A 27631-nucleotide genomic window follows, 5' to 3' on the forward strand; every position below is an offset into this window, starting at 1 on the left:
TGACACTATTTACCAATTTATTTAATCAGACTCTTCTCTAGTTTAATAAAAACACTGATCACAAACTAATTTAATCATATTCTTCTATAATTTAGTGTAATCACTAATTAAAGCTTCTTTACTTAGACTCTATAATTTATCAAAACACTGATTAGAGGTTTAATCAAATTCTTCCAAAAAAAATTCTTCCACAATTTTATTAAAATCACAAATATAGCAGATCCTCATATGCTTCAAAGAACTAAAAAGAAAAGATAAAATACATGAATGATTACAATGATTACAGAATTCACTTTAACGTTTCTATTTAAACTGGACACAAAGGCATCACCGGTATAGCGCACAGAACAGTTGCTGAACGATGAACTAATGATTGGATTGTGGAAAGAAAGAATTAACCGCAACAATCTTGAGAAGAAAACAAGATTGGCCAGGCCCATCCTACAAAGATCCAGTCAGTCAGAGGCCCCGCCCACCGCAGGACGGATGGCCACGCCTTCGGAGCGTTTACTCGGACCCGCGCCAGCGCTGGGCTCAGACTCCGAAGTGGCAAGCCCCGGAGGTCCTTTAGGCTCTCGAATCACCTACAGGCGACACGCCATCGAAAGCCTCGGACTTGTCATCCCAAAGTAAGAGAAGACCAGAGGCACAGGCTGAGCTCACGTCGAAAACGGCCCTCCCGCGGGAGTGCTTCCGGGACAGGGGGCGGGGCCTCCGGAAGTGGTCGGACGCCGTCCGCTGCTCGTTGTTTGAGCGGCTGACGAGAAGGAGACGCCGGAGATCCGGCTGCGCCGCGGGGCGGCAGTCACGACCAGAGTCCGAGCCGTCGCTAAGCTTTGGACAAGCGAGAAGCGAGGACGGCCGGCTGCGGAGCGGCGGAGCGAGACGCCCGCTTGCCTTCGGATCTCATCATGTCGCGGGGCTCCATCGAGATTCCCCTCCGGGACACTGACGAGGTAAGTGTCGGGTATGGAGGAGGGTGGGGGCTGTGAACTTGGACGAAAGATCTCTCCCCACCCGCTCAGCCCCCTTCGACTTCGCTCGACTTCGTTTCCGAAGCGGGAGCACCCTCGTCCCGAAGAGCCCAGATGGAAATCCCAGATCAAACCTCCGATCACCTCCTTCCCCAGCCCCTGCGCCCTCCCAGGCTGAGGACACCGCGTCCCGGCAGCCTCGGGGCCACTCCAAGAAGGAGTTCTTGAAAGTTCCCCATCAACCTGTTTTTGTCGGTACTCTGCTCTTTTCCTAATTCACGGACGCAGAGGTGTGAGAGTGCCCGACCGACTGTAAAGCACCTCAGGTTACAGAGGTGGGCGCTCATGTCACCGTGGTCTGTCTGCTGCTCAAACTCGGTATCTTTCCCTGGAAATACAGAAACTGTGAGTCTGTCGTGGTGCGCTGCGTTTACCTCACAAGGCTCCATCAGCGACATAGGGAGCCCAAGATTTAGCCGCTGCTGTGTGCGGATACAATCAACCACCTCTTACCGATGCCTCAGTCATGGGTGGTCTATGGCTTGTCTGAGTAAAGCTCTTAGTTTTGATGTTCAGTCGTCTTCTTTATTTCATACCTTTATTTTTGTTTGAGAAATAATATTGAGATATAATTCACTTACCATAAAATCCAATGGTTTTTAGAATATTGGCAAAGTTGTGTAACTGTTATCTCATCTAATTGCAGAACATTTTCCTATTATTATTTTTTGTGCCCACATTCAAGAGTGTCTCCGACACACAAATGCTGCCGCCGTGATTAATGTGTGCAGTGGCATTCAACTTTGCATGGCCTCTAGGTTCGTGCTTCTCAAGGTGTCAGATCTGTGGCATCAGAGTCTCTAGGGTGCTTATCTGCACTTTATGTTGATTCTGTGTTAAGCAGTATATTTTGTTATTTTGAGTTAGCAAAGCATTTGTAGCATTTTATAGTTCTAGTGATTTGGGGACAACTAGTGATTTGTTTGCTTCTCTATGCTTTTTACTTTAATATTATAATATAATCTATTTGTCATGTGTTCCTTAAACATTAACATGTACAGTTGGTCCTCAGTATCTGTGGGTTCCACATCTGTGGATTCAGCCAACTGCAGGTAAAAAATATTCAGGGGAAAAAAACCCAATAAAAAGCAATACAAATAAAAAAATACAATATAGCAACTAATTTACATAACCTTTACATTGTATTAGGTATTATAAGTAATCTAGAGATGATTTAAAATATATGGGAGGGGCTGCCTGGTTAGCTCAGTTGGTTAGAGCATGGTGTTCACCAAGGTCAAGGGTTTGGATTCCCAAACTGGCCAGATGCCAAAAAAATAAAAAATAAAAATAAAATGAAGTATATGGGAGGATGTGCATAGGTTACATACAAATACTATGCCATCTTATATAAGGGACTTGAGCATCCTTGGATTTTGGTATCGTGGTGAGGGTGGGGGTCCTGGAAACATCTCATGGATACCAAGAGATGACTGTATTAGCTCAACCCTGTTGAAAGTGAACACATACCCTACATATATCCATATTGATATATATTCAAGAAAAGCAGCAGTCAGTGGAGAAATGTGAATTTAAAAAAGAAATAAGAGTTAAAACCTACATTTTGTGTTTTAGGTCATTGAACTTGACTTCGATCAGTTACCGGAGGGAGATGAAGTTATCAGTATTCTGAAACAGGAACACACACAACTGCACATATGGATTGCTTTGGCGGTCAGTATTTATGTAGCAAATTTTTTTTATTATTTGTTGACTGGGAAAATATGTGGTTTCTGTTTTCAGATATAGTAATAGCCAGCTTGGGTTCATGATAAGTAAATTAATTATATCATGTGTATGGAAGTTAATTGTGTTATCATTTGTGGAACAATAAGACCAGTTTCTTAAATGATGTGCTACTCTACTGGTAAATTAGTATATGTTGGTAAAGGCAAAATTCATTGAACCAAAATAGTACTGTGTATTGAGTATTGATTATTCAGTGATTATTCAATAATGACTGGCTTAGCTGAGGAAAAAAACAAGGGGCTAGAATGTAAACATTTCCCATAACGTAAAACAATTCCTGTAAAATACTCTAGAATGTGATTGGGTTATAGGCTAACCCACAAAAGCCCTTTTGGGTGAAGTTTATCTCAGGCTTATGTTTTTTGTCCTGTTTGGTCCCCTCCATAATAGTAATGTTACTGGAGGTTTTCAGGAAAATCCAGAATGAAAGCCTAAAATTCTATATATTCCATCCCTTACCACCAGCTGCATAATGATGAGTGTTTCCTTTATATGGGAATAGGTAGTGGAAATACTGTAATCATTATTCCTAAGCAGGTGTGCTACAGGTTGCTTTCATGTAAAGATACGTAGGAGGCTCCTTATTGTCTTGAAGGGTCAGAGAATTAGGTCTGGAATTGGGCTTCTGTCCATGCTCAAGCCTACTCTAAGAGTTTCCTCTTTTTGGATGTGGATTTACAGAGAAGTACTTTCAGTGACAAGCAGTGCCTTCTTGACTTGAAGTGCCAAGTTTTCCTGTTCTGTGGAGACCAAGCCATTAATTCTTGTCACACATTTTTTAAAACCAGAAGGGAACTTAGGATTGTTGTTGTTGTTTTTTAAAGTAAATATGCCTTCTTTAACAACACTTAATTTAATAGCATGAAAATTAGAATGTTGGGGGATTAGCATGGCACCTGTGGTAAACTGATGAAACATTGTGGGGTATATGTTGTTTTAGGGAAAAGAGTGTAGACTTTGGTGTTAGAGGAGCCTTTGTTCAAGTCTCAGCTTATCTGCTAACTAGTTTTGTGACCTTAAACAAATGATATAAATTCTGAGCCTGTTTTCACATCTAAAATATGGGAATGTTAGTACCTACTTCATAGGTTGTACAGATTAGAGAAAATGTATGTGAAGTTCCATCCCTGGCATGATATGTGATCCATAGTAGGTGGTTAACAAATGACGGATATTCATTTTATTATTTACAAAAGAAACAATGCCCAGGGAAGTTATTCAGTAGGCCCAAAGTCACAGATAATTTTTGTAGATCTAGAATAAGAACCCAAATTTTCTGTTTAGAATTCTTTATACCTTCCATTATTGCTTTTTCTATCAGGATCTGCTTGCTTGAAAATTTTAGTTTGAAATCAACTATTGCTAGATAAGAAGCAGATTGGAAACATTTTTAGTGATACCAATTTCTTTTAATAGCCCTGTCAAAGTCTAATTGATCTATAATAAACTGCATATATTTGAAGTATACCATTTGGTAAGTTTTGTCATATGTATGCACCTGCAAAACCATCACCACAATCAAGATTAATGAGTATACCCATCATCCCCAAAAGTTTTTCCTCCATACCATTCCTCCCCACCCTCAACCCTACCCCCAGTGCCAGGCAACCACTAATCTGCATTTTGTTACTGTAGATTGGTTTGAATTTTCTAGATTTTTATATAAACGGAATTGCACAATAGGTACTTTTTGAGGCGGGGTCTGGCTTCTTTCACTCAGCATAATTACTTTGAGATTTATTCCATGTCGTAGCATGTATTGATACTTAATTTCTTTTTATTGCGGAGTAGTATCCATTGTACAGATATACTACAGCTTGTTTATCTGTTCACCTGTTAATCAACATTTGGATTGTTTCCAGTTTTTGCTATTACAAATAAAGCTGCTGTAAACATTTGTGTACAACTTTTTATATGGACGTATGTTTTAGTGATTCTAATTTGATCCTTTATCTTATAGCTGGAATACTACAAGCAAGGAAAAACAGAAGAGTTTGTAAAGTTGTTGGAAGCAGCACGTATAGATGGCAATTTGGACTATAGAGACCATGAAAAAGACCAGATGACTTGCTTGGATACACTGGCAGCTTATTATGTACAACAGGCTCGGAAAGAAAAGAATAAGGACAATAAGAAGGATCTCATTACACAGGCAACCTTGTTGTATACAATGGCTGACAAAATTATTATGTATGATCAGGTAAAGTAAGTCAGATTTCTTTAATTTTTGAAAGGGGAAAAAATACCAAATGAAAGCAAAATGTGTGTGATAGGCAGCAGATTTTTTTTGAAAGAATTTTTCTTAAAATTATGTGATTGATATAGTCAAAAAGAAGGAGGTTTCCTCATTAAAACTGGAATTCTTTGGTCCTTATACTATTGATGTAATATGAGCAAATTTAGTATGTAAAACTTACCCACATGTTGAGTCAGTCATTCTAACATCTCTAGGTGAATTTCAAGTGTATTTTAAGGAGTTTGAACTTTCCTTTTTGTCATTGTTACTGACACAGAAGGCTTGCATTTCAGGATAATTTCTCATTTTGTAATTAAGAATTGCGTATTGGTAGTTTAAGCACATTACAGTTGATAGAAGAATTACCTCCTTCCATATGGTTTTCATCTTAGTGTTATACTTTTCATTATAAATCATGGTTAGTCTTTAGTAAAATCTAAGATGATACTTTACAGAACCATTTGTTGGGGAGAGCCTGCTTCTGCCTACTTGAAGGTGACAAAATGGATCAGGCTGATGCACAGTTTCATTTTGTACTCAACCAGTCTCCAAATAATATTCCAGCCCTTCTCGGTAAGTGATCTTTGACAACCATCTTAGGGATCTATTCTTTTCAGCATATGCCTAGGATATATCTCTTTGTAATATCTCCTTAATGACTGAGCTGGACAGCAAAGAAGAATAGCTTTATATTGTTAAAAATGAAACTGTCTACAACATTATTGTTGAAATTGCAGAAATAAAATATATACCAGTTAAGAATAATTTATTCATTTCCAAAGAGTCAATAAACGATCTCTACTTAGACAACTCCAAGCTGTTTCAATTATTACTCTGTAACATTTAACATAAAAACAGGACGTCCTATCTTTAGGCATAAATAATATACCTACCCTTATGGAAAACAAGTTTTTAATCTGAAATGTTCAGTATTTTCAGGTATTTCTAATTGAGAAAACTATTTAATTTAGGTGAGTTAGTGTAAAGCATAGAAGACTTATGTTCTTTAATCAAATAGTAAGTGTTTATTTTTCAAATCACTTTATAGGTAAAGCTTGCATTTCATTCAACAAAAAGGATTACAGAGGAGCTCTTGCTTACTATAAGAAGGCATTGCGTACTAACCCAGGATGTCCAGGTAAGAGAATAACTTTATTTTAGGTCTAAGCTGTGTATGACCCAACTTAAAATATTGAGGATTTGACAGTTGATTATGAAGTTACTTGCGAAAAGATGTTGGATTATTGAAATGACAGAATCGAGAATTTTTTTTTGTAAGGGTTATGTTTGATTCAAAAGCTGAATAGTAGATCATTATAATCTTTTTGCCCTATTCTGTTTTTTCTTCTCAAAATGTCATTCATTTAGAAAATGCATGGCCATGCAGATATATGGGAGATTATTCCCAGAGAGAGAGAGAGGGAGTGAGAGAGAGCATAGGTGGTACAGTGGTCCTGAGGAGAGTGTGCCTTGCAAGTTTGAGGAACAGTGAGGAGACTGATATATCTGGAATGGAGAGGGAGAGAGAGTGAGGGAGAAAAGTAATAAGAAAAGGGGTCAAAGATATAACCTGGGACTAATCATGTAGGGCATCATAGATTATTATAAGGACTTCAGCTTTTACTCTGACGGAAGTAAGAAGTCATTGGAGAGCGTTGGGTAGAGGAGTAACATGATCTGACTTATATTTAAAAAGATCATTTGAGCTTCCGGGTTGAGAGTAGAGTAGGTTGTGGGGGTAAGAGGCAAGGACAGATGTAGGGAGACCAGGAAGAATGCTAGTGCAGTCATGCAGGTCAGAGATGATCGTGGCTCACACTAGGTTGGTAATAGTGGAGGTGGTACAAACGGTCAGATTCCAAATATATTTTGAAGGAAGAGCTGATAGAGTAGATGTGGTATGTGATACAAAGAGAGGAAGAGTCAAAGATAAATCCTTTGCATAAGCAATTGGAAGAGTGGAGTTACATTTTACTACATTTGGAAAATAGTTCAAGAGAAACTAGTTTTAGATATGAAAAGTTTGAAATGCCTTTTAGACATACAAGTAAAGAGGTCAGAAGAGATGGAGTTCAGGAAAGAGGTCTGGGCCTAAGTAATTAATTTGGGAGTCATGAGCGTATAGATGTTGTGTAAAGTCGTGAGAATGCATGAAGTCTCTAGGCCAATGAGTGTACATAGAAAAGAGGTCCAGGGATGGAGCCCTAGAGCACTCTGACATTTAGAGGTGAGGAAAATGAAGAATCAGCAAAGGAGCTTGAGAAGGAGAAGTCAGAGGTATAGGAGGAAAACTAGATAAGTGCATTGTCCTTGAAGCCAAATAAAATGTTTCCAGAAGGAGAGGCTGACGAACAGTGTGAAATTCTGTTGTTAGGCCATGTAAAAGAGGGAAAGAAAATTGACCACTGGATTTAGCAGCATGTAAATCATTAGTGACCTTGATAAAAGCAGTTTTACTGGAATGGTGGGGATGAGAGCCTCATTGTAGACGATTCAAGAGAAAATGGAAGAAAAGGAATCGGAGGCAGCAAGTGTAGCTAGATTTTGCAAGTTTTGCTGTCAAGAAAGAACAGGGTTAGCAACTAGAAAGGGAGATAGAATCAAGAGAGGATTTTTATAAGATGGGAGAAAGTTTGTATGTAGTTGAGAATGATTCAGTAGAGAGGAAATATTTTATGATGCAGGAAAAATAAGGGAAGGTTGCTGGAGCAGTGTCCTTGAATAGATGGAGAGGGGATCTACTAACCAGTGGAAAAGTTGGCCTTAGATAGGAATGTTTGTATTTTGGCATGGCCTTGAAATGAGGCAGCATGTATAAGCATAGCTCTGAAGGGAAGACAGTATGTGCATATCATAAGCACAGTATTTAAGGTCTTGATGGAACTTTTTGTCCTCTGTTCAAAAATTTCTCTTCAAAAATTAGAAATCGAAGGTACAGTGTAGCAGGGGTATTGGAAGACAAGACATATACCAGTATTATAGGTGTTTTATTCTATGATGAGAAAAGTGTCCATGATAGGGGAGAGGGTGGAGAGTGTTAGAGTCTAACCTCCAGTGAAACCAAGCTTGTGGTAGGCCAAAAGATATTATAGTGTAGTTATACTAAGGTTAATTTGGGGGATTTTGCAATTCATAAATAGAGAATGTTTAAGCATTTTTGTAATTGAATCGAACCCTAAAAATGCCCTAGTTTCACAGATTGAATGGCTTGATTTTATTTTTTTCAGCGGAAGTTCGTTTAGGAATGGGCCATTGCTTTGTGAAACTTAACAAACTAGAGAAAGCCCGTCTGGCATTCAGCAGAGCCCTCGAACTCAATTCCAAATGTGTGGGAGCATTGGTTGGACTGGCTGTTCTAGAACTCAACAATAAAGAAGTATGTGATTGTAAAAATTGTCCTGTTCCTGACTGATTAGTCAGCCACAGTTCCTTATCTAAAACTCTTGGGACCAGATATGTCTCAGAAATCAAGATTTCAGATTGTAGGAAGGTAATATGGTGCCTGTGCTACATAATATATAACACCCCAGTTATTTGGGCACCACCCAAAAAGCAAACTTATATTCTGTGGCAAGATGAGTGACTGTTAAACTGATAGTATAGCCTTATAATTCAGGAAAAGTGTTGCCACCAAATGAGTTAGCTCCAAGTTTTTAAAAAAACTTTTTTTTTTTTAAAGCTTTTTAGATTTCAGAATCTTAAGGAATTGTAGACTTGTATATAAGTTTGGAATGCTTTCAATTCCAAGTAACAAAAAACGTACTTAGTACCTTAAACATAGGGGTTTTCATTGTTTACTAAACCAGATGTCTAAGGTCTCAGAATTGGCCCCTCAGTGTCATCAAACCCAGGATTTTATATATTTCTGTCCTTCCTTCTTTAATGTGTGGCCTTTCTTCATCATGTCTGTTACCTCATAGTCATAAGGTGGCTGCTACATCTCCAGACATCTCATTATTACATCAGTCTGTTAAGGAGGGAGAAAAGGGAAAGGATAAAAGTCTTTCTCTTAAGGGAAGTTCTATCTTATATTGAAAAGGAAGCTCCCCAGCATGCTTCTTCTTATGTATAATTGTCCACAACAGGGTTACGAGGATTTCTCAGCCTCAGCACTTTTGACATTTTGGGTTGGATAATTCTTTGTTGTGGGACTTTCTAAAACACCAAACATAACCAATACTTCTCTTTGTTAAATCCCCCTTGTCTTGCCTGATTTCAACCCTTCTCCACTTCAGAGGTAACCGCTATTCTTAATATAGTGTTCATTATTTCTTGCATTTTTTTATACTTTATATATGTATGTACCCCTAAGCAATATATGGTATTGTTATGCATGTTTTAAACTGTGTGTATGTAACTATAGGCTATGTATATTTTTTTGCAAATGGCAATTTTTTGCTCAAAATTTTGTATATTAGAGTTCTTTTTATTCATTTTCTTATAAAATATCATATTAAGAATATATAAAATATATCAATTCTCCAGTTACTTGAAAAACAAATTCTTTGTTGTGGGGAACTATCCTATTTGTTTGAGGATGTTTCGCAGCATCCCGGACTCTACCTACTAAATGCCAGTTGTGATAACCAAAAATGACATTGTTCCCAGTTGAGAACCACTGCCTTTGGCCAATCTCCAGAAAAAAGGAATAGATTATCTTGACTGATTTAGATCAATCATAATTCATCCCCTGGGGATGGGAAATAGGGGAAGGGAGCTTTCTTCCCTGAACTCAGGAGATCTCCACAGGGTACAAAATCTGAATTATGTTAGCAGGACAAGAGGGGTAAAACGGCTGTTAGGGAATCCACAAATGTCTACCACATCAAGAAGACAGCTAAGACCTACAAAACCAAAGGTGGCTCTTTGCGGGGAAGGTGGAAGATGAGGACTAATAAAGTAGATAAATCTCAAGAACTGAACAAGAAAATGAAAAGGAAAACAAGTGACACAAACAAAAAAAGAAAACAATATTAAGGACTAAAAGGCGGATTTAATTACAAATGCAATATAGATATTTAAAAATCATCAGAGGCTTCTAGTCACAATGGTGAAATGTCACAAGCTGCTGTCTGTCTCTCTCAACATAACACATACTAATAACCCACTTAAAGTGTACAATTCAATAAAGCTGTTGAAAAATGTTGTTTTTAGAATATTTTCTGTTATTGCCCTAGGTAGGGATCAGCAGTAAATCATTTAAGACTATGATATCAAATATATTTATTATATGCATCCAATATCAGAGGACAGGAACTTCTTTATAGTGGGGATAATTCTACAATTAAGTTTTGTTAATAAAACTAAATTCTAACAGTTTGGTAATTCACTATTTGAAATGTTTTATCCCTGGTGAAGATTAACTAAAATAAGAGCTAAATTTTAGTGTCTGAAATTAGGGTTATATAACATTATTTCCTAATATGATAGTTGGCCCTCCATATCTGCAGATTCAACCAACCATGGATGGAAAATATTCAAAAAAATAAAAGATAATACAACAATAAAAAATAATACTAATTTAAAAAACAATGCAGTATAACAGCTATTTACATGGCATTTGCATTGTGTTAAATATACATATCTAGAGATGATATAAAGTATATGGGAGGATGTGCATAGTTTATATGCAAATATTGCCATTTTATATTAGGGACTTGAGCATCCTCAGATTTTGGTATCCTTGAGGAGTCCTGGAACCAATCCCCTGTGGATAATGAGGGACGACTGTATAAAGAAAACTTTGGAAAGTGCTAATTAAGTAATGTTTTCACTCCACCTTGTTGCAATGTTTTCTTTTAGGCTGATTCCATCAAAAATGGCGTCCAGCTTCTTTCCAGAGCCTATACTATTGATCCTAGCAATCCTATGGTATTGAACCACTTGGCAAATCACTTTTTCTTTAAAAAGGTAGGAGAAGTCATTTGTTTTTAAATCTTGATTTTCATTTTTTCTGTACTGCAGTTGATACTTTATATTTTTTTAACTTGGATAGAAATTTGAAAATGTCAGAGTTTTGTTTTTTTTTTCCCATCCAGATTCGAGTTTGTATTAATTATCTGAGGGTGGGTACATTCATTCATTCATTCATTCACTTGTTATTTACTGACCCAACATTCATTCACTTGTTATTTACTGACCCAACTTGTTATATATGGTACCCAACACTGCAATAGGGATGTGGAGATGAGGAAGACATGATTTCTGCACTCAAGGAGTTCAGTTCCATAGAAAACATAGACGTGTAAACAAATATAAATGTAAAAATAAAGGTCTCTACCCAATTATGGCAGAAAAATGAGGAAGTGGGCAAGTGGTTAAAGAGAGTTTTCACCAAGACAGAAAAGCTCTTGAAGTAGGTTTTTAGGAGGTTACTAGGTAATTGAAAAAGGAAAGGCACAGATCTGTGAAAAAGCCTTAGCAGTTTGGTTTAGTAAAAACATAACATATGGTGGCCTTATGAAAGCCAGTACATTGGATCCAGATAGTGGGGCACTTGTGAAATATAAGAATTTGGATATACTTATGTAGGCAACTAGGAGTCATTGACATTTTTGTTTGTTTATTTTTGCATGTTGATTATGATGTATTTTTAAAGTTGCCGCTAATTCTGTAGAAGCAATGGTATTTTAGATTTCTTAAAATACTAAATCCAAGAGTTCATTGACAAAGTTTTTATTGCAATGAACATGAAAGTTTAATGTGCCACATCAAAACTGGGTACTAAACTAAGAGCTTTAAACTAGTTAAATAACAATTTAGGTAAAAGTTCACAAAACTGAATCAATCCTTATTAATAATAGCTACTATGTTGTTGTTGTTAGTTTGCATTTAATGCTTATTAAATGCTAAGCACCATTAAAAGTACATTCCATGTATTTCCTTATATAATCTTCACAACAATCCTATGATAGAGGGTAAGATTACAAAAACCTATAACTTTAGAGTGTATCTGTTACAGTACCAAAAAGCAACTATTTAGGGAGAAGATGGAAATGTATCTTATAGGTAAATAAAGTGTTACTGTTTAAGGTAAAAGAGCTGCACAAGCTAGTCTTAGGAGTTTACTTAGTTGGATGTTCTGCTCTTCATTGTTCAGGATTATAGTAAAGTCCAGCACCTGGCTCTCCATGCATTCCATAATACAGAAGTAGAGGCGATGCAAGCAGAGAGTTGCTATCAACTGGCTAGATCATTCCACGTTCAGGTAAGATAATTTTATAACTTCTCTAATTATCTCATCCTCTTGCTTTATTTATAGTTTTTCAAGTCTCTTTTTTAAGACTTTTGTACATATTGTTGGTCTTGTTTTATTTTCATTTTTCAGGAGGACTATGACCAAGCTTTTCAGTACTACTATCAAGCCACACAGTTTGCTTCATCCTCTTTTGTGCTACCATTTTTTGGTTTGGGACAAATGTATATTTATCGTGGTGACAAAGAAAATGCATCTCAGTGCTTTGAGAAAGTTTTGAAAGCTTACCCTAATAACTATGAAACTATGAAAATTCTTGGCTCTCTCTATGCTGCCTCAGAAGATCAAGAAAAACGAGATATTGCCAAGGTACATTTAAAAAAATCTTATCTATTTTGTGTTTGCTGTCCTGAGAGTCCTATTCCTCATTTCTTGTAATTTCAAGTAGAAATATGATAGAAGCAGTTTCTTTAGCTGAGTTTGTTCCAGTTTAGATAACAACAGTTGACTTATTAAACAGATTAAAATTGCCACTGGTTTTTTTTTATTTTCATGGTCTATAATTGGACGGCCTTAGCTTAACGATCTCTTTTATCCCAGGGCCATTTAAAGAAAGTCACAGAACAGTATCCTGATGATGTTGAAGCTTGGATTGAACTGGCACAAATCTTAGAACAGACTGATATACAGGTATTTTAGTAATACTTTTCATCTCCTTCATAATGTGTTCTTTGTAAGCTTGATGTAGTGTTTCTCTTTCATTTTCACTTATACCTTATTCTGTCCACCCTAAAAATGCAGGGTGCCCTTTCAGCCTATGGAACAGCAACACGAATCCTTCAGGAGAAAGTACAGGCTGATGTCCCCCCAGAGATTCTGAATAATGTGGGTGCCCTCCATTTCAGACTTGGAAATCTAGGGGAGGCAAAGGTAGGAAAATAAAAAATTCACTTCTTTTATACTTGATCAAGTTTAATGCACACCTTTTTTAGATGCATCAGCTAATTTTCACAATATGATTTTCTTTTCTTTGTCATAGAAATATTTTTTGGCATCATTGGATCGTGCAAAGGCAGAAGCTGAGCATGATGAACATTATTATAATGCCATTTCTGTTACAACATCATACAATTTAGCCAGGCTGTATGAGGCAATGTGTGAATTCCACGAAGCAGAAAAACTATATAAAAACATCTTACGCGAACATCCTAATTATGTTGACTGTAAGGATTTTAAACCTTTTTATGTAATAAAATTCCTAAATTCTCATAATAGCAGCAAAAATTTAGTCCTAAATGAAATCTTACTTAGAACTTATAGTAAAAATTTTCAAAGATTCTTATGTCCGCTTTTCTTCAAGACAAATTTGTGGTCTTAAAAAAAAGGGGGTGCAGCTTCGCTTATATTTATGCTGGAAAATAAAAGAAATAATTAAAACCAGTTGGACCATATTGTAATGACCAGGCTATCTTCAGTAGGTCAGCTAATGACATTTAATAACTCCTTGGCATGTTTGATAATGGGTTTACCTTTGTTACTGAAACTAAAGCATGATGTTTTGACTATTGTAAAATTGGGAGCTGTTTACTTGGTGTCTATCATGCTGTTATGGATGCAAAAGTGATTTAAAATAATTAAGATTTTAGTTGAATGGCAGACTGAATTGAATTGATTTGGTAGGCAGTAGTGAGCCATTTTTGGTTTCTTGAGAAGAACGACATTTTCTAGAGAAAAAAACTTATGTTTATGTGGTGTTTTATTGTTATTTAGGTGTAAGAACCACGGTTTGACACTAAGTTTTCTAATTAGTAGTCCCTAGTCCATGCTTTCACTGTTTTGCCATATGATGAGCAGTTTTTTATGAAAAAGTAATTGACAGTGGTGTGTGCTGGAAAGAAACTAGAAACAGAGAGCTGCTCCAAGCTTTTTATTTTCTTTTTTCTTGTTTTATTTTTATTTTTATTTTGATTGCTGGCTGGTATAGGGACCCAAACCCTTGACCTTGGTGTTGCCAGCAGCACACTCTAACCAACTGAGCTAACTAGCCAGCCCTTGAGCTTTTAAAATGACTTAGCTTGAGATAAGGACTTGGACCAGGGGGCTGGCTTTGGAAATGGAGTGGAAGAGATAAATCTTAGATTTTTTTTTTTTTTTAAAGATGACCGGTAAGGGGATCTTTACCCTTGACTTGGTGTTGTCAGCACCACGCTGTCCCAAGTGAGCTAACTGGCCATCCCTGTATAGGAATCCGACCCCGTGGCCTTGGTGTTATCAGCACCACATTCTCCCAAGTGAGCCACAGGTCACCCCTGATAAATCTTAGATTTCAAACAGTAAGACTTGATGGTGAAAAAATCACTCTTTAACTTATTAAATTCATGTTTGACATTTTTTTAACCTGTGAGACATTTCTGTTCCTTGTATAGATGTATTAACAAAAAATAATTGTTTCAAAAGTGTGACTTTAAAATTATGCTTTTTATAGCTAACATTTTAGACATAAAAAATTTTTAAACGTATGTTTTCAGGCTATTTGCGCCTAGGAGCCATGGCCAGAGATAAAGGAAACTTTTATGAAGCTTCAGATTGGTTTAAGGAAGCTCTCCAGATTAATCAGGTTGGTAACATTAACTCTTAGGTTTGAGAAATAATTATTTTTTTTTCCACTTTTTCTCCCTCATAAATTAGTTTTTTCTTTTAATGGTTGTAATGTTTCCAGTAACCTAGTAACCTTGGTATCTCCCTGTTTGTTTGTTTTTTATTTGCATGTTAAAGATGCTAAAGAGTACTAATGCTAAAGATTACTAATCATGTAATGAATAGGGATCATATTTTTATATATCTCTTCTTGTTACTTCTTCTCTTACCCCATCCTATTCCTTCACCTGCATTTCAACAAATGTGACCTGGCTCATGTGTCTTTTACCCTCTCTAGTTTACCTCACTTGGGATTTAGTACCATATGAGAAAAATTTATAGAATCATAGTTTCTTAGTATTTTGAATGGAACCATAGAGGTTGTCTTAACTTTGTGATTATGGCCCACAATAAGAAATAGATTTCACATCATAGCCTAGAACACACACATATGTGTGTATACAAACAACTGAAATAAAAGTTTCACAAATAGTTATTTACTCTTGCCAATGGACAGTACACCGATATTTTTACTTTATTTCATTATATAGCATTTCTTATGCTGATAACTATACACTAAATTGATTTTACAACTCGCTAATGGGTCTGAAGTCTCAGTTTGAAAACCACTGTTGTAATGTAGCTTGTAAACCTCTTTAGTAATCAGCTGTTGTGGAAAAATGATTGATCTTTCTCAATCTGCATTATAGATTTTGCTTCTTTACATGTATGTGTTTCAGGATCATCCAGATGCTTGGTCTTTGATTGGTAATCTTCATTTGGCAAAACAAGAATGGGGTCCAGGCCAGAAGAAATTTGAGAGGATATTAAAACAGCCGTCCACACAAAGTGACACTTATTCTATGCTAGCCCTTGGCAACGTGTGGCTCCAAACTTTGCATCAGCCCACTCGAGACCGGGAAAAGGTAATCTTATTTTGTCTTTTTAAACAAAACTGATTCTCTACATTTTTGGCTTGAAAATTTTTTAATAGCATTTGGTTTTTTTTAATAGGAAAAGCGTCATCAAGATCGTGCTCTGGCCATCTATAAACAAGTACTCAGAAATGATGCAAAGAATCTGTATGCTGCTAATGGCATAGGTGATTATAAGACCTGAATATCCATAATGATTTGTAAAATGAATGCTTTCAGAGGAATGTTTGTAGAGCAGAATTTTTCTTCAAATGTAATAAATGTAGTTGTTTTAAAATAGGACTTTTAGTTGTTTTTCTGGCTACGATTAGAAAATTCTTAAAAATGAACCTTTTTATAACCTTAGGAGCTGTTTTGGCCCACAAAGGATATTTCCGTGAAGCTCGTGATGTTTTTGCCCAAGTAAGAGAAGCAACAGCAGATATCAGCGATGTTTGGTTGAATTTAGCACACATCTATGTGGAGCAAAAGCAGTATATAAGCGCTGTTCAGATGGTAATGTCTTATCTTTTGAAATATTTTTATATTATGTTAATTCTTGAGCAGATGTTTTCCTTAACCATTCTGGCCCTGTCATGGAGCTGCATGTTATCTCTTGTGATACTCTTGTCTATTCAGAGGTTTATAATTATATAGGGTTAAGACCAGGATTTGGTGTCCAGTGATATTAGTCCTGGTTCTACCACTAATTGCACACCTTGGGCAAAGGACATCCTCTCTGAAACAGTTTCCTTATGTATAAAATGGAGATAATTGTACCTTAACCTCATAGAATTTTATGAGGATCCAGTACGAAAAGTACTTGGCACTAACACGCCTAGCATATTAGTAAGTACCTAGTAAATAGTAGGATTCAATATTCGTTTGTTCAGTTTCTGAAACTAAGCTGAGTTTCAGAAAGGTTAAATGACTTTTTAGAAAAAGAAAAACTCCATGGGGATAAGGTTTCATGATTGTAGAATTTTGTATTATTATATTTGTTGAGTGCTTGAACTTGAAATAAAAATTGTAGTCAGGATCTATAACAAAAAGTAAACAGACCCTTGGGCTCTGTGGAAAGAAAAAGCTTCTTACAAAAGATAGAAGAAAAGAGGAGTCTAGACTCTGGGAAGTGGTTTACCTTTTTTCTAAAAAAAAAAAAGTGGGTCATTATTAGTATTCAAAATATTGGAAAGGCACTAGTCACAAGTACTCACAGAACCCAGATTGCATATGATAACCTCAGAGGTTGTGTTTTTTGAGGTGTGCCTTCCTGATCTGCAGAATGATAATGTTGCCTTTTATAAAAGCACATTAATTACTAGAGATATTCAGGGAAAAACTATTTAACCATAAAAAAGGTCTTACTTATTACAAGACCAAAAAAGAAAAAACAAAACTTGCCATGTTCATATCAAAATTAACACTGGTGTTATAGTATTGGTTTTACCAAAAGTGCTAGAGAGTATAACCCAAAGGTGGCAGTTGCATGACCTCTGTTAAGTGGTCAATAAGCAGATTCTAGATAGTCTGGCTAAAGATATGTAAAGGATTTCCGATCTGTTTGCCCTTTACTTCAGTGTTGGTCCAAATTTAAATGGAAAAAGCTTTTGAGTATCTAGTTTTTCTAATGATCAGATTTGTATTTTGTGAAAATGTGTCCTGATGAATGTCAAAATCATTTCCCAGATTATTCTCTGAAATTAACCATTCAAGGAGTAAAATACTTTCTCACAGAACTTTAAAACTGCTTGAAATTTTGCTACAAAGTGAAAATATAATTTAATCCCTGTTGTATTTTAATTAACTTTTTTCTTTTTTTGTAGTATGAAAACTGCCTCAGAAAGTTCTATAAGCACCAAAACACTGAAGTTGTGCTCTATTTGGCCCGGGCCCTCTTCAAGTGTGGCAAGTTACAGGAATGCAAACAGACCTTGCTGAAGGTAAAAGGGAGAACTCACTATTATTCCCATCCATTTCTATGCTGCACTGTATTTTTTAGTTCTTTTTAATGAGTGTTCACTTACCTACTAACGTTCTTTTTTTTTTTTTTTTTTTTTTTGCGGCTGGCTGGAAACGATCCGAACCCTTGACCTTGGTGTTATCAATACCATGCTCTAACCAACTGAGCTAACCTGACAGCCTAACATTCTGTTTGACTAAAATGCTTTTCATGTCATTACATCATATGAAATATTTGCTTTGTGTTTTATTTACAGGCTAGACATGTGGCACCCAGTGATACAGTTCTTATGTTTAATGTGGCCTTGGTCCTGCAAAGATTAGCTACCTCTGTCCTGAAAGATGAAAAAAGTAATCTGAAGGAAGTACTCAATGCTGTGAAAGAACTGGAGCTTGCGCATAGGTAAAGATTTTGTAGAAATGACCTTTGAAATGCTTTGTTTCTTTAAAGCCATTTGTCTCAAAAGGTGCGAAAAATCACTTCCCTCGAAAGATAACTATTCGAATCCTTCCAGTGATATTTAAGCCAAAGCAGACAGCTGCCACTAGGTGGCGCCAAACTGTAGCCAGGATCCTGCCAGATTTGGATCCTGTAGCTCAACCACTAGAACTAACTGGCTAGCTAGGTTTGCAAGCTTGCCCTTGATTTTTCATTAATCTGACAATAATATGACTCAGCATATTACACATGTGAAATTTTTAGACTCCATTTATGTTGGTTTTACTTTTTTTACACCAATGTGTGTTTTCGTGGGATGTTGGTTTTCATGGAGCTAGGATTAAGGTCTTACCTCTTAAATACTGCTTAATGGGTTTATTCAGCTCAGCCCCAAATTTATTTAACCTTATTGTATTTATTTGTTAATTCACTGTGTGATTAATTAATACCTAAAGTTTCGGTTTCGTCTAACCTTGTATGAATTCTTGCTTAATATTTCTTGCCTTGCCTGGTAAATTGTAAGTGCTTTCATGGCCTGTGCCCCTCACCTCCATGCTGACACATTTAGTAAATTTAATGTTTAATGACTCTTCACTGCTTGAATTGATTTTTGGTTATTGGTGAATTTACTGATAATATTAAATATAACTTTATCTATATTGATAAACATGTCTTTTATTAAACATACCTAGTGGCTTATTGATGAGAGTTTTTTTTTTAAGTGAGTTGCATATATAGTTTTCCTATTAAGGTGATTGCCTTTTATGCATTAAATAAATTCATGTAAATCAGTCAATATGTTAGTCTTTTTTTAGACTATTTTCGTAGAAGTTTAAAAATTTAAATGGCCTTATTTCATGAGAATCTTTTTTTAAAGTAAAGTATCTTATTTTCTCATTCCATTTAGATACTTTAGTTACTTGAGTAAAGTGGGAGATAAAATGAGATTCGATTTGGCTCTTGCTGCTACAGAAGCCAGGTAATGTTATTATTTATGAAAGGTGATTTTGGGTAAAGCAGTGATATTGGTGTGGGCTAGGAGAGTGACATAGTAGTGAATAGGGAAGGATTCCTGGCCTTCCAGGGGTCAGTCTTTCACACTCTCTCAGGGACTCCCTAACCTGTACCAAAACTTTTTCCTTTTAGGGTATTTGGCAAAATTGACTTAGTACAAGTACTTAGGTTGTAGGGAAAAGTACTTTTGTATTTCAGTAATATCACCTATATCTCCAAGAGTCAAGATACAATTCTTGACTCTTTGAGTCATATGTGAAGATAATAATGTTGGAAATCTTTTTAGCTGTGCTTTGGGGGGACATTTATATTAGCATAGTTGACAATGTTGGCTTATGATGGACTAGGTTAATTTTGCTAATTAAGACTTCACATAGGTATCAGCTAATGGTCTTTAATGCTTCAAATTTTTTAATTTGTGTAAGGAAAATAGATACTCTGAGTTTTTGAACAAAGTATGTCAGCTGCATTCATGTTTCTCTAAATCTGAAATGTTCTAGGCAGTGCTCTGACTTACTGAGCCAGGCCCAGTACCATGTGGCCCGAGCACGCAAACAAGATGAAGAAGAACGGGAATTGCGGGCCAAACAAGAACAAGAAAAGGAGCTACTAAGGCAGAAACTTCTTAAAGAACAGGTATCTATTGTATTTTCCAGTTATAGTAGAATCAAAGAATTCTGTGCATACATACACTTTGTATGTTAAAAAGAAAAAGTCTTCTGCCTGGGATAGTAGTCATAAATTTTTTCAGCATCAGAACATTTTGATGAGTTTTTTTTTTCTTTTTTCCTTTCCTATCGTTTTTCCTCATAGGAAGAGAAACGTCTCAGAGAAAAGGAAGAGCAAAAGAAACTTTTGGAACAGCGGGCCCAGTATGTGGAGAAGACCAAAAATATTCTTATGTTTACTGGTGAGACTGAAGCAACAAAAGAGAAGAAAAGAGGTGGTGGTGGTGGACGGGTAAGACGCGACTCCTGCTAGCACCAACGACATCAGTCCCTGGTTTTTGGCTTTTAGAAATGAAGATAATTGGTTATGTTCACTCTGTGCTTAGTTCTTAGCTTCAACTTCTTCCTTTGCTGAGAGACAGTGTTCCAACACAGACAGTGATTTAAATGGTATCCAATATGAGGGTACTTCAAAAAGTTCATGGAAAGATTTGTATTAACATTTAATTCTTTTTTTATATGAACTCTTGAAGTACTCTCATATTTAGAGATGCATTCCAAGGTTAGCTAAATACATTTTGCCTTGTAGTGACTTCTTAAGTTGTTGATGATTTTTGCTGTGTTTTAACTGATTGAGACATTCATCCCAATTAAAAGTCTTTAAAATATGGACCTAGCCATGCACCTCTTCTACGTGGCTTAGTGAAAGATCCTTCATTTGTCAGATGACTGATAGAATATGGCATCTTTTTATACCTTAGTATTCCAGCCACATTCCACCAGCCAGGAAATAACTGATTGTAGTCTTGTTTGGATTTTAGCGTTCTAAGAAGGGAGGAGAGTTTGATGAATTTGTCAATGACGACACCGATGATGACCTACCTATTTCCAAAAAGAAGAAGAGAAGGAAGGGCAGCGGTAGTGAGCAAGAAGGCGAAGAGGAGGAGGGCGGTGAGAGAAAGAAGAAAAAGAGGAGAAGGTAGTATCATCATTAATGTGTTTTTAAATAACTTTATAAAAATGGCAAAAGACTTTCCACCTTTTGAATCTCTTTATGTTTAGAATTTATGAACGCCTGGTAATCACTTGATCTTCCCAAACAGTGAAGCCTTTTGTGCCCCCACTTCCTATTTTATCCTAAGATAAATCCCCACTACAAAATGCCCTGAGTATTTGGAATTTCCATACATCTCCACAGCTTCCTTCTGAGAGCTACAAGTTAGTCATAATTGCTTTTTGTGTGCCTTTAAAATTATAGTATTGGAAAATGTATGCTCTTTAGAATGAGAAGAACTGGATTATGTTCACATTAACTATGTGTATGCAATCTTGGAAAAGTCACTGAACCTCAGTTTCCTCTCTGTAAAATGGTAATAGCAATCCCGTATCATGGTTTTGCTCCATGCCTAGAATGTGAATGTGTATGAAAGTGCCTTTTAAATCACCCAGTCTCATCTGCTGTTAAGATCAAGAGTGCTCTGCCCATCTTTGACATGGAGGTGCCCCTACGCTGTACCATTCCCTCCCTCATTCATAGTGCTTCCCTGTCCAGGAACCTTCATTCAGCTATCTTACCTAGACCTGTCCTTCCCAGCCCTTGGCTGATCATATTCAGGAAAGAACCTGATGAATTCCTTCAAACAGACCTGTGGAATTAAAGCTGTGATGAGGACATTAGTAGCAGGCCTGGAATCAGTACTCGGGAAGGAAGGAAGAGGAGAGAAAAGAAGGTCTGGAGCCTGGGTCTTTTCTCACATTCTCTATCACGTCACTTAGTGTAAGATTCAAACATAGATTAATGAGAGATCTCAACAGTGACTCAATTAGTCAGCAGATGTTGCATAAATACATGGTTTTTGCAGGCTTCTGAGCCATATGCAGCAAGCGTAAGTTATGGCTTCTGCCCTTAAGGAATGTACAATATGGTTAAGGACATTACCCATATAGAAGGATATTCAGAATGAATAATATATTGATGGTGAAATAGTCTTGAGTGACTCTTGTCAAACTCTCTCTTGGTGTTCACTATTTTAGACCTCCGAAGGGAGAAGAAGGATCTGATGATGATGAAACAGAAAATGGCCCCAAACCGAAAAAGCGCCGTCCACCAAGAGCAGAGAAGAAGAAGACTGTAAGTTTATAGTACTGTTTTTCTAACCTTTGTAGACATAAAAGATTGCAGTACACTAGAACACATTCTTTCCCTACAGCTTCCTCAAACACCAGTGCTGTTTTCAAAGTTTATTGGTGGCTAATTGTTATCACTATAATGCAAACTCTGTTTAACAAGATGTCCTCATGTAAAAGTCTTAACTAATCTACTATGTTTGACATTCTTTCTTTAGCCCAAGCCAGAACGTCTGCCTCCTTCAATGAAGGGAAAAATAAAATCCAAAGCCATAATATCATCAAGTGATGATTCTTCAGATGAGGATAAACTTAAAATCGCTGATGAAGGGTAGGACTTTTTTCCTTGGTAAATTTTTTTAATCATGTGGGTAAACCATATGTGATTGTTAATCAGCCTGTCTGTACTAGGGAAAATATACTTTTTTTTTAATAGAGGGGAAACAAACTCTTGAAAATTGGAGGAAATAGATGACTGGGAGTGGTCACTGTGCTAGAATGTCTTCTCTCCAGCTTCTTGGAATCTTTTAACTGGAAGAAATCTTCTATCTTGTTCTGACCCTCTCATTTTGTCATATGACTTGTTTCTCTGTGGAAGAAGAAAACCAATTTTGAAGTCTTATTTCTTCATGGTTATTAGCTGAACTTTCCTAGTTGACATCCTTGTAAATGAAATGTATCATTTTGCTGCCCCACTGTTGACTGACTAAAAGTATTATGGGTAGCCTGATCCTGGTCATGTGAAGGTAGAAAATTTCTCGACTGTTTCCTCCCTTGTTGGGCAGTTGTGATTCAACTCTACCTGCTCTGCAGAAGGCTTGTCCTAGACTGCTTATACAGTACTATCCTTAAGATCATGGCATACCTGGTGAAGCAATACTTGAACTTATTTGTCTTCAACTCTGCGCCTCAAGCTTGAGTTGCCCCCATTTGGATTCCTAAACTAAGATTCTTAATACTATACCCCATGTTCTTTCATGGCCATTTCATTCATTCATTCAACAGCATTCGAACATCCATTCTTTGAGACAGTGTGTTAATTGCTGGGGATACAGAGAAGAAAGACATAGACCTATAAGTTCCCTAAGAAGTTTTTGCTTTAGAGGGGCAGAGGAGAATAACAGATAAACCAGAGTCACATTGTAGTGGGATAAGTGTTACCACATAAGTTTTGCATTTATTGCTGTCCAAGGACCATACCTAATCTGGAGTTGGAGTGGTGGTGGGAGTTGTAAAAGTCATTTTTTCATGAAAGAGAAGGTGTTTGAGTTGAGTCTTAGAGGAGGAATAGGAGGTTCTGGTTGGTTAGAGGAGAGAGAGAGTTTAACGTGTCGAGGGGGCTGATGGTGCTTGTGGAAGGCTGGCCTCATAGGGTAGAGATCTGTAGAGAATGATCTGTGAAGATTTGCAGTTCCCTTTTTCTCTGAAGACACTGGCTGACCGTGGATTGCTTTTCTTAAAGTGCTGTTTTGCCCTTGCCCCAACATCGTTGCCCTGGTCCGCTGATTAGAAGCATGCCTGATTAATATAGTGAAATGTGTGGTTTCAAATGTTTAGGCAGAAAGTGTGAGAGGCTGAGCTACTGCCAAACCTGTACCTGAGACAACGCCAAGTTTATTTGAGCCACTTCCCTCATTAAACTTTGTCCTGACCATCGTGAAATGTGTTTGTTTATGTGGCCAGGTGGAATGAGGTGAATTGGATCCCAGGGGACCCACTGGCCTTTAATATATCTATGGAATGCATATACAGTGTCCTCTTCATAGTCACCGTTCTTCATGTTCTCTCAGAGTGATCTGGGTTACATAATGTGTGCCTAGTTTCTTCTTTCAGATTTAGACACAAAAAGCCTTTCTTTAGTCTGCGGGGATGTTTTCATTTCTGAAGAGAGTAATATATTTCCCCTCCTTCATCTTTCCGACTGAATCCTGTAGGATTCAGTATTCCTTTCTTGGAATATCTGTCATGGAAACCAAAACTAAGGAATATGCCAGTGAAGTATGTCTGCTCCAAAGCAGCTGTCATAGTGTTTAAGGGAATGTTCTTTCCTCCAGAGCCTCCAGGAAGCCAAGATTCCATGGGTGCCACCATCATTCTAAGCATGAGCACCACTTCCCTTTTCCTTTCACGTAGGAACTGACAAGTAGAGGGGAACTCAGGAGCAAAGGCAAATAATCCAAAGGACCCTTTTAGCCCCACTTCCTATCTCTAGTAAGTCTAGTCATGGACCTAGTGCAATAGCAAATCCCAGGACAATTTCTGTAGTGACTTCACTCTTCTTTAGGTATGTGTTAGCACAGGTGGTAATAGGGCACTCTTCCAGCCTTGGGAGAGGGTTAATTCTTCAAAATCTCAACAACCAGTTTAGATCCTGGGTTTCGTCTTTGTTGCTTTTAGTTTGTTTATAAAGATAAACAAATGTATCCCTTCCTTTTCATAACTGTATATACGAATTAGGAAGTGCTTCATTCTGATGAAAAGTGCTTCATATAACCCCAGTGAGTCATCCTTCCCTGTTTGTATTCTGACTTACAGCAAAAGCGCCTTATTTTTTTTTTCTTTTTAACCCTTTTTTATTGTGAAATATATCACATTTGTGGAATAGTACACAAAACAAATATTGCAGATGAACACCTGTGTAACCACCATCCAGGTCAAGAAGTAGAACATTAAATGCGCTTATTTTTTAAAAGCACATTTTCTTCTTGTCAAGGCCTCAGTTGGCCAGAATCATGAATGCGTCTAACCAGTGCTTGTTTTTGCCAGACATCCCAGGAACAGCAACAGCAACAGCAACAGCGACTCAGACGAGGATGAGCGACTGAAGAAACGTGCCTCATCAGAGAGTGATTCCGATGAGAACCAGAACAAGTCTGGCAGCGAGGCTGGCAGTCCCCGGAGGCCCCGAAGACAGCCGTCAGATGAGGATTCAGACAGTGACCAGCCATCCAGAAAGAGAAGGCCCTCAGGTTCCGAACAGTCTGACAATGAATCGGTGCAGTCAGGGAGAAGCCGCTCAGGAGGTTCTGAGAATGACTCCCGTCCAGCTTCTCCAAGTGCCGAATCAGAACACGAATCAGAGAGAGGATCTGATAATGAGGGTTCTGCCCAAGGCTCTGGAAATGAATCAGAACCAGAAGGATCCAACAATGAGGCCTCAGATCGAGGCTCAGAACGTGGGTCAGATGATAGCGACTAGGTTTCATTTCATAAATAAGCTTCATCTCTGGAGGAAACTTTTAATACATGAAAGCTGTGATAAAAACGTTTCAGATGTTTAGTCAAACAATTGTGAAATTTTTCTTAAGGCAATTTTTTTTCCTATCTGTTTGTATATTACTAAGCCCCAGGAGACATTTCCTGTGCTGGAGTCCAGTATTTGAATCTCTTGTGCAAATGAGACTATTCTCCATGGTGGTACAATTCCACCTATCGTATGTGAAAACTACAGTAAAAATAACCCAGATGCTAAATCATTCCTACAAAGGTTTGACTGAAACTGTGGCAGATGTCTCATCTTCTTTGTAGTAAGCAGCATACTGTTTTGATTTTTATTGCAATCTTCTACCAAGTGGTGCAGAAACTTGGTGTTAATGTCTTTGTTCCTTTTGAGTTTAGATTGAGAATATTTTTATTTTCTGGAGGAAGAAGTATCTACAGTTGCACCAAAGTACATGTGAAAGGAAGGTTTTCTTCAATAGTGTAACAAGTACTGCAACCATGTAGATAAAATCACAAATATATAATTTGTTAGGTTGAGTAAGGTGTGGAAAAATGCTTTTCTGTTAGTAGAATGCAAAGACCTACCTAAACCACATAATAAAATTCTTTTACCAACTTTTGTGGGTAACTTTGTGTCCTCTTTTGCTTGATACATTTGTATATGAAAATTTAGTATAAATAAATTATGCAAATATTTGGAAGAAACTCCATTAGGCCAAAGGTTGTTTTTTTGATATTTTTATAATTCTTTGCAGATTCAAGGAGTTTTTCTTGTTCTTTTTTGTTTTTTTTTTTTAAATGTTTAATTGACACATAATAATTATACATACTTATGGGGTATTGTGTGATATTTTGATACATGTATACAATGTGTAATGATCAAATCAGGTTAGTCAACATATCCATTGTGGAGGTTTTTTTAAAAAAGATGCAAGAAAACTAAGGTACTGCTATATATTTTTGTTTTTAATAATTCAGTGGTTAACAATTTAAGAGTAATATTATGTAACAGTTTATAAAAGAGCTTTAATTAATTACTCAACAAGTATTATTAAATGCACTGTATTAGACATTGAGTTGGAAGGTGAAAATGCAGAGATAAAAATGCTCTTCCTGTCCTCAAAAATCGTAAAAATAAGGTGTGAGAAATGGGGTGATTATGTTTGCACAGATTGTGGGAGCACAAAGGAGGCTGCCAAACAGCTCCCAGTGGGAGGGAGCAGTCAAAGCAAGGTTTCTTGATGGACAGGAGTCCTGAGGTGACTCAAAGGCCCAGCAGAGTGGAGAATTCTGGAAAAGGTGTTACCGGCAGAGGGAGGGGCATGTGCAGCTCTGGGAACTATACTGACTGTAAGGGAGGCCAGGAGGATATCCGGCTTTGAAAGGTGAAGAGCCTGAGATTCAGAGGTTCATTGAACTGGCGAGGTTCAGACTAGAATCCAAGTCTGTCTCCTCTTTCCCTGCTTTTTCCAATATGTCACATACTACTTGAGGTGAATTAGTTAATCCCAAAGTGACATCTAAGAATTTAAATTAAAAACCATTTCCAACTGGCTACTCCCTTTAAGCAGCAACTAAGCAAAAGTATATTCATAGCCAGTCCCTTGGAAAACTATTTATGGAGGGATTTAACCTCATGTATAGTGATTTCTCCAATGATTTGCCTCTTTCTCCAAGTTTAGGCTACAAAGGTGCTTTTGAGTACATATCCCCGTTTGCAGTTTTGGAGTCAGTTCTGCCTTTATGTGATATCTCTCTCAGATGTGTTCCCAAATTAGCAGAATAGGAATATTCTCCCCTGACTATGTTGCCACATCAGAAGACACTGTGAGGTTTCTTCAGGCACAGCTTCCTTCTGTGGTTGCAATTTGGAGCCTAAACACTACAGAAGTGATGCAGGAGTGGGAAGTGCTCCACTGAGGAAGAGGAAGGCCCTCCTGACAGGAAACCTGACTGGCCTGTTGCCTTTGCTCTGCTTCTGATGCCCTTGGGAACTGACAGAAGCTTGCCTCTGGTTGTCCTGGAGCCGGGTCTCCTGCCTGCACATCAGACTCCTTCCATTTCTTAGCACAGTTGGTGTCAGGAGAAGGCAGTGTAATAAATGGTTAAGAGCAGAGATGCTGGAAGTCAGGAGTTCTGTGTTGGAATATTGTTTCGTGACACTTGACAAGCCATGTGACCTTGGCCAAGTTATTTCTCCTAAAGAGGCCACTTTCTTCATCTAAATCAAGCCATTTCTCTTACACTGTAAGTTTTGAAAATATCAATTGGATCTGTCAGAATTAGAGAATATGATTTGCATTGTCCTTGATGTTAACTCAGAACTAGACCAAGAACCACAACCATAAAATTCAAGCTATTAAATTTAATTTGTTGTAGAAATTTATGCAAGAAAAACCATTCTATTATTCTAAATATGAAACTTTAAAACACT

General features: G+C 37.2%; 1 protein-coding gene across 1 annotated transcript; it reads left to right on the forward strand.

The window, feature by feature from the left end:
* Nucleotides 1-595: 595 nt before the first annotated feature.
* CTR9 (CTR9 homolog, Paf1/RNA polymerase II complex component) lies at nt 596-25813 on the forward strand. Its single transcript, XM_063094159.1, has 25 exons — nt 596-956; nt 2610-2708; nt 4744-4983; nt 5475-5592; nt 6068-6157; nt 8247-8395; nt 10822-10929; nt 12119-12226; nt 12347-12583; nt 12815-12904; nt 13016-13144; nt 13254-13437; nt 14743-14831; nt 15592-15777; nt 15866-15953; nt 16133-16281; nt 17592-17708; nt 17985-18130; nt 19074-19145; nt 19681-19816; nt 19994-20140; nt 20670-20827; nt 21883-21979; nt 22194-22306; nt 24742-25813. The coding sequence occupies exons 1-25, from the start codon at nt 912-914 to the stop codon at nt 25172-25174; spliced, it is 3528 nt and encodes a 1175-aa protein (XP_062950229.1). The 5' UTR covers nt 596-911; the 3' UTR covers nt 25175-25813.
* The last annotated feature ends 1818 nt before the right edge of the window (nt 25814-27631 follow it).

Source organism: Cynocephalus volans, chromosome 4, assembly GCF_027409185.1.
Source record: "Cynocephalus volans isolate mCynVol1 chromosome 4, mCynVol1.pri, whole genome shotgun sequence".
NCBI lineage: Eukaryota > Metazoa > Chordata > Mammalia > Dermoptera > Cynocephalidae > Cynocephalus > Cynocephalus volans.

Coding starts and splice junctions, on each gene's coding strand:
- CTR9 (XM_063094159.1), top strand. CDS start 912: ATGTCGCGGGGCTCCATCGAGATTCCCCTCCGGGACACTGACGAG. Junction 5,593..6,067: donor TAATATTCCAGCCCTTCTCG/GTAAGTGATCTT, acceptor ATCACTTTATAG/GTAAAGCTTGCATTTCATTC. Junction 6,158..8,246: donor TACTAACCCAGGATGTCCAG/GTAAGAGAATAA, acceptor TATTTTTTTCAG/CGGAAGTTCGTTTAGGAATG.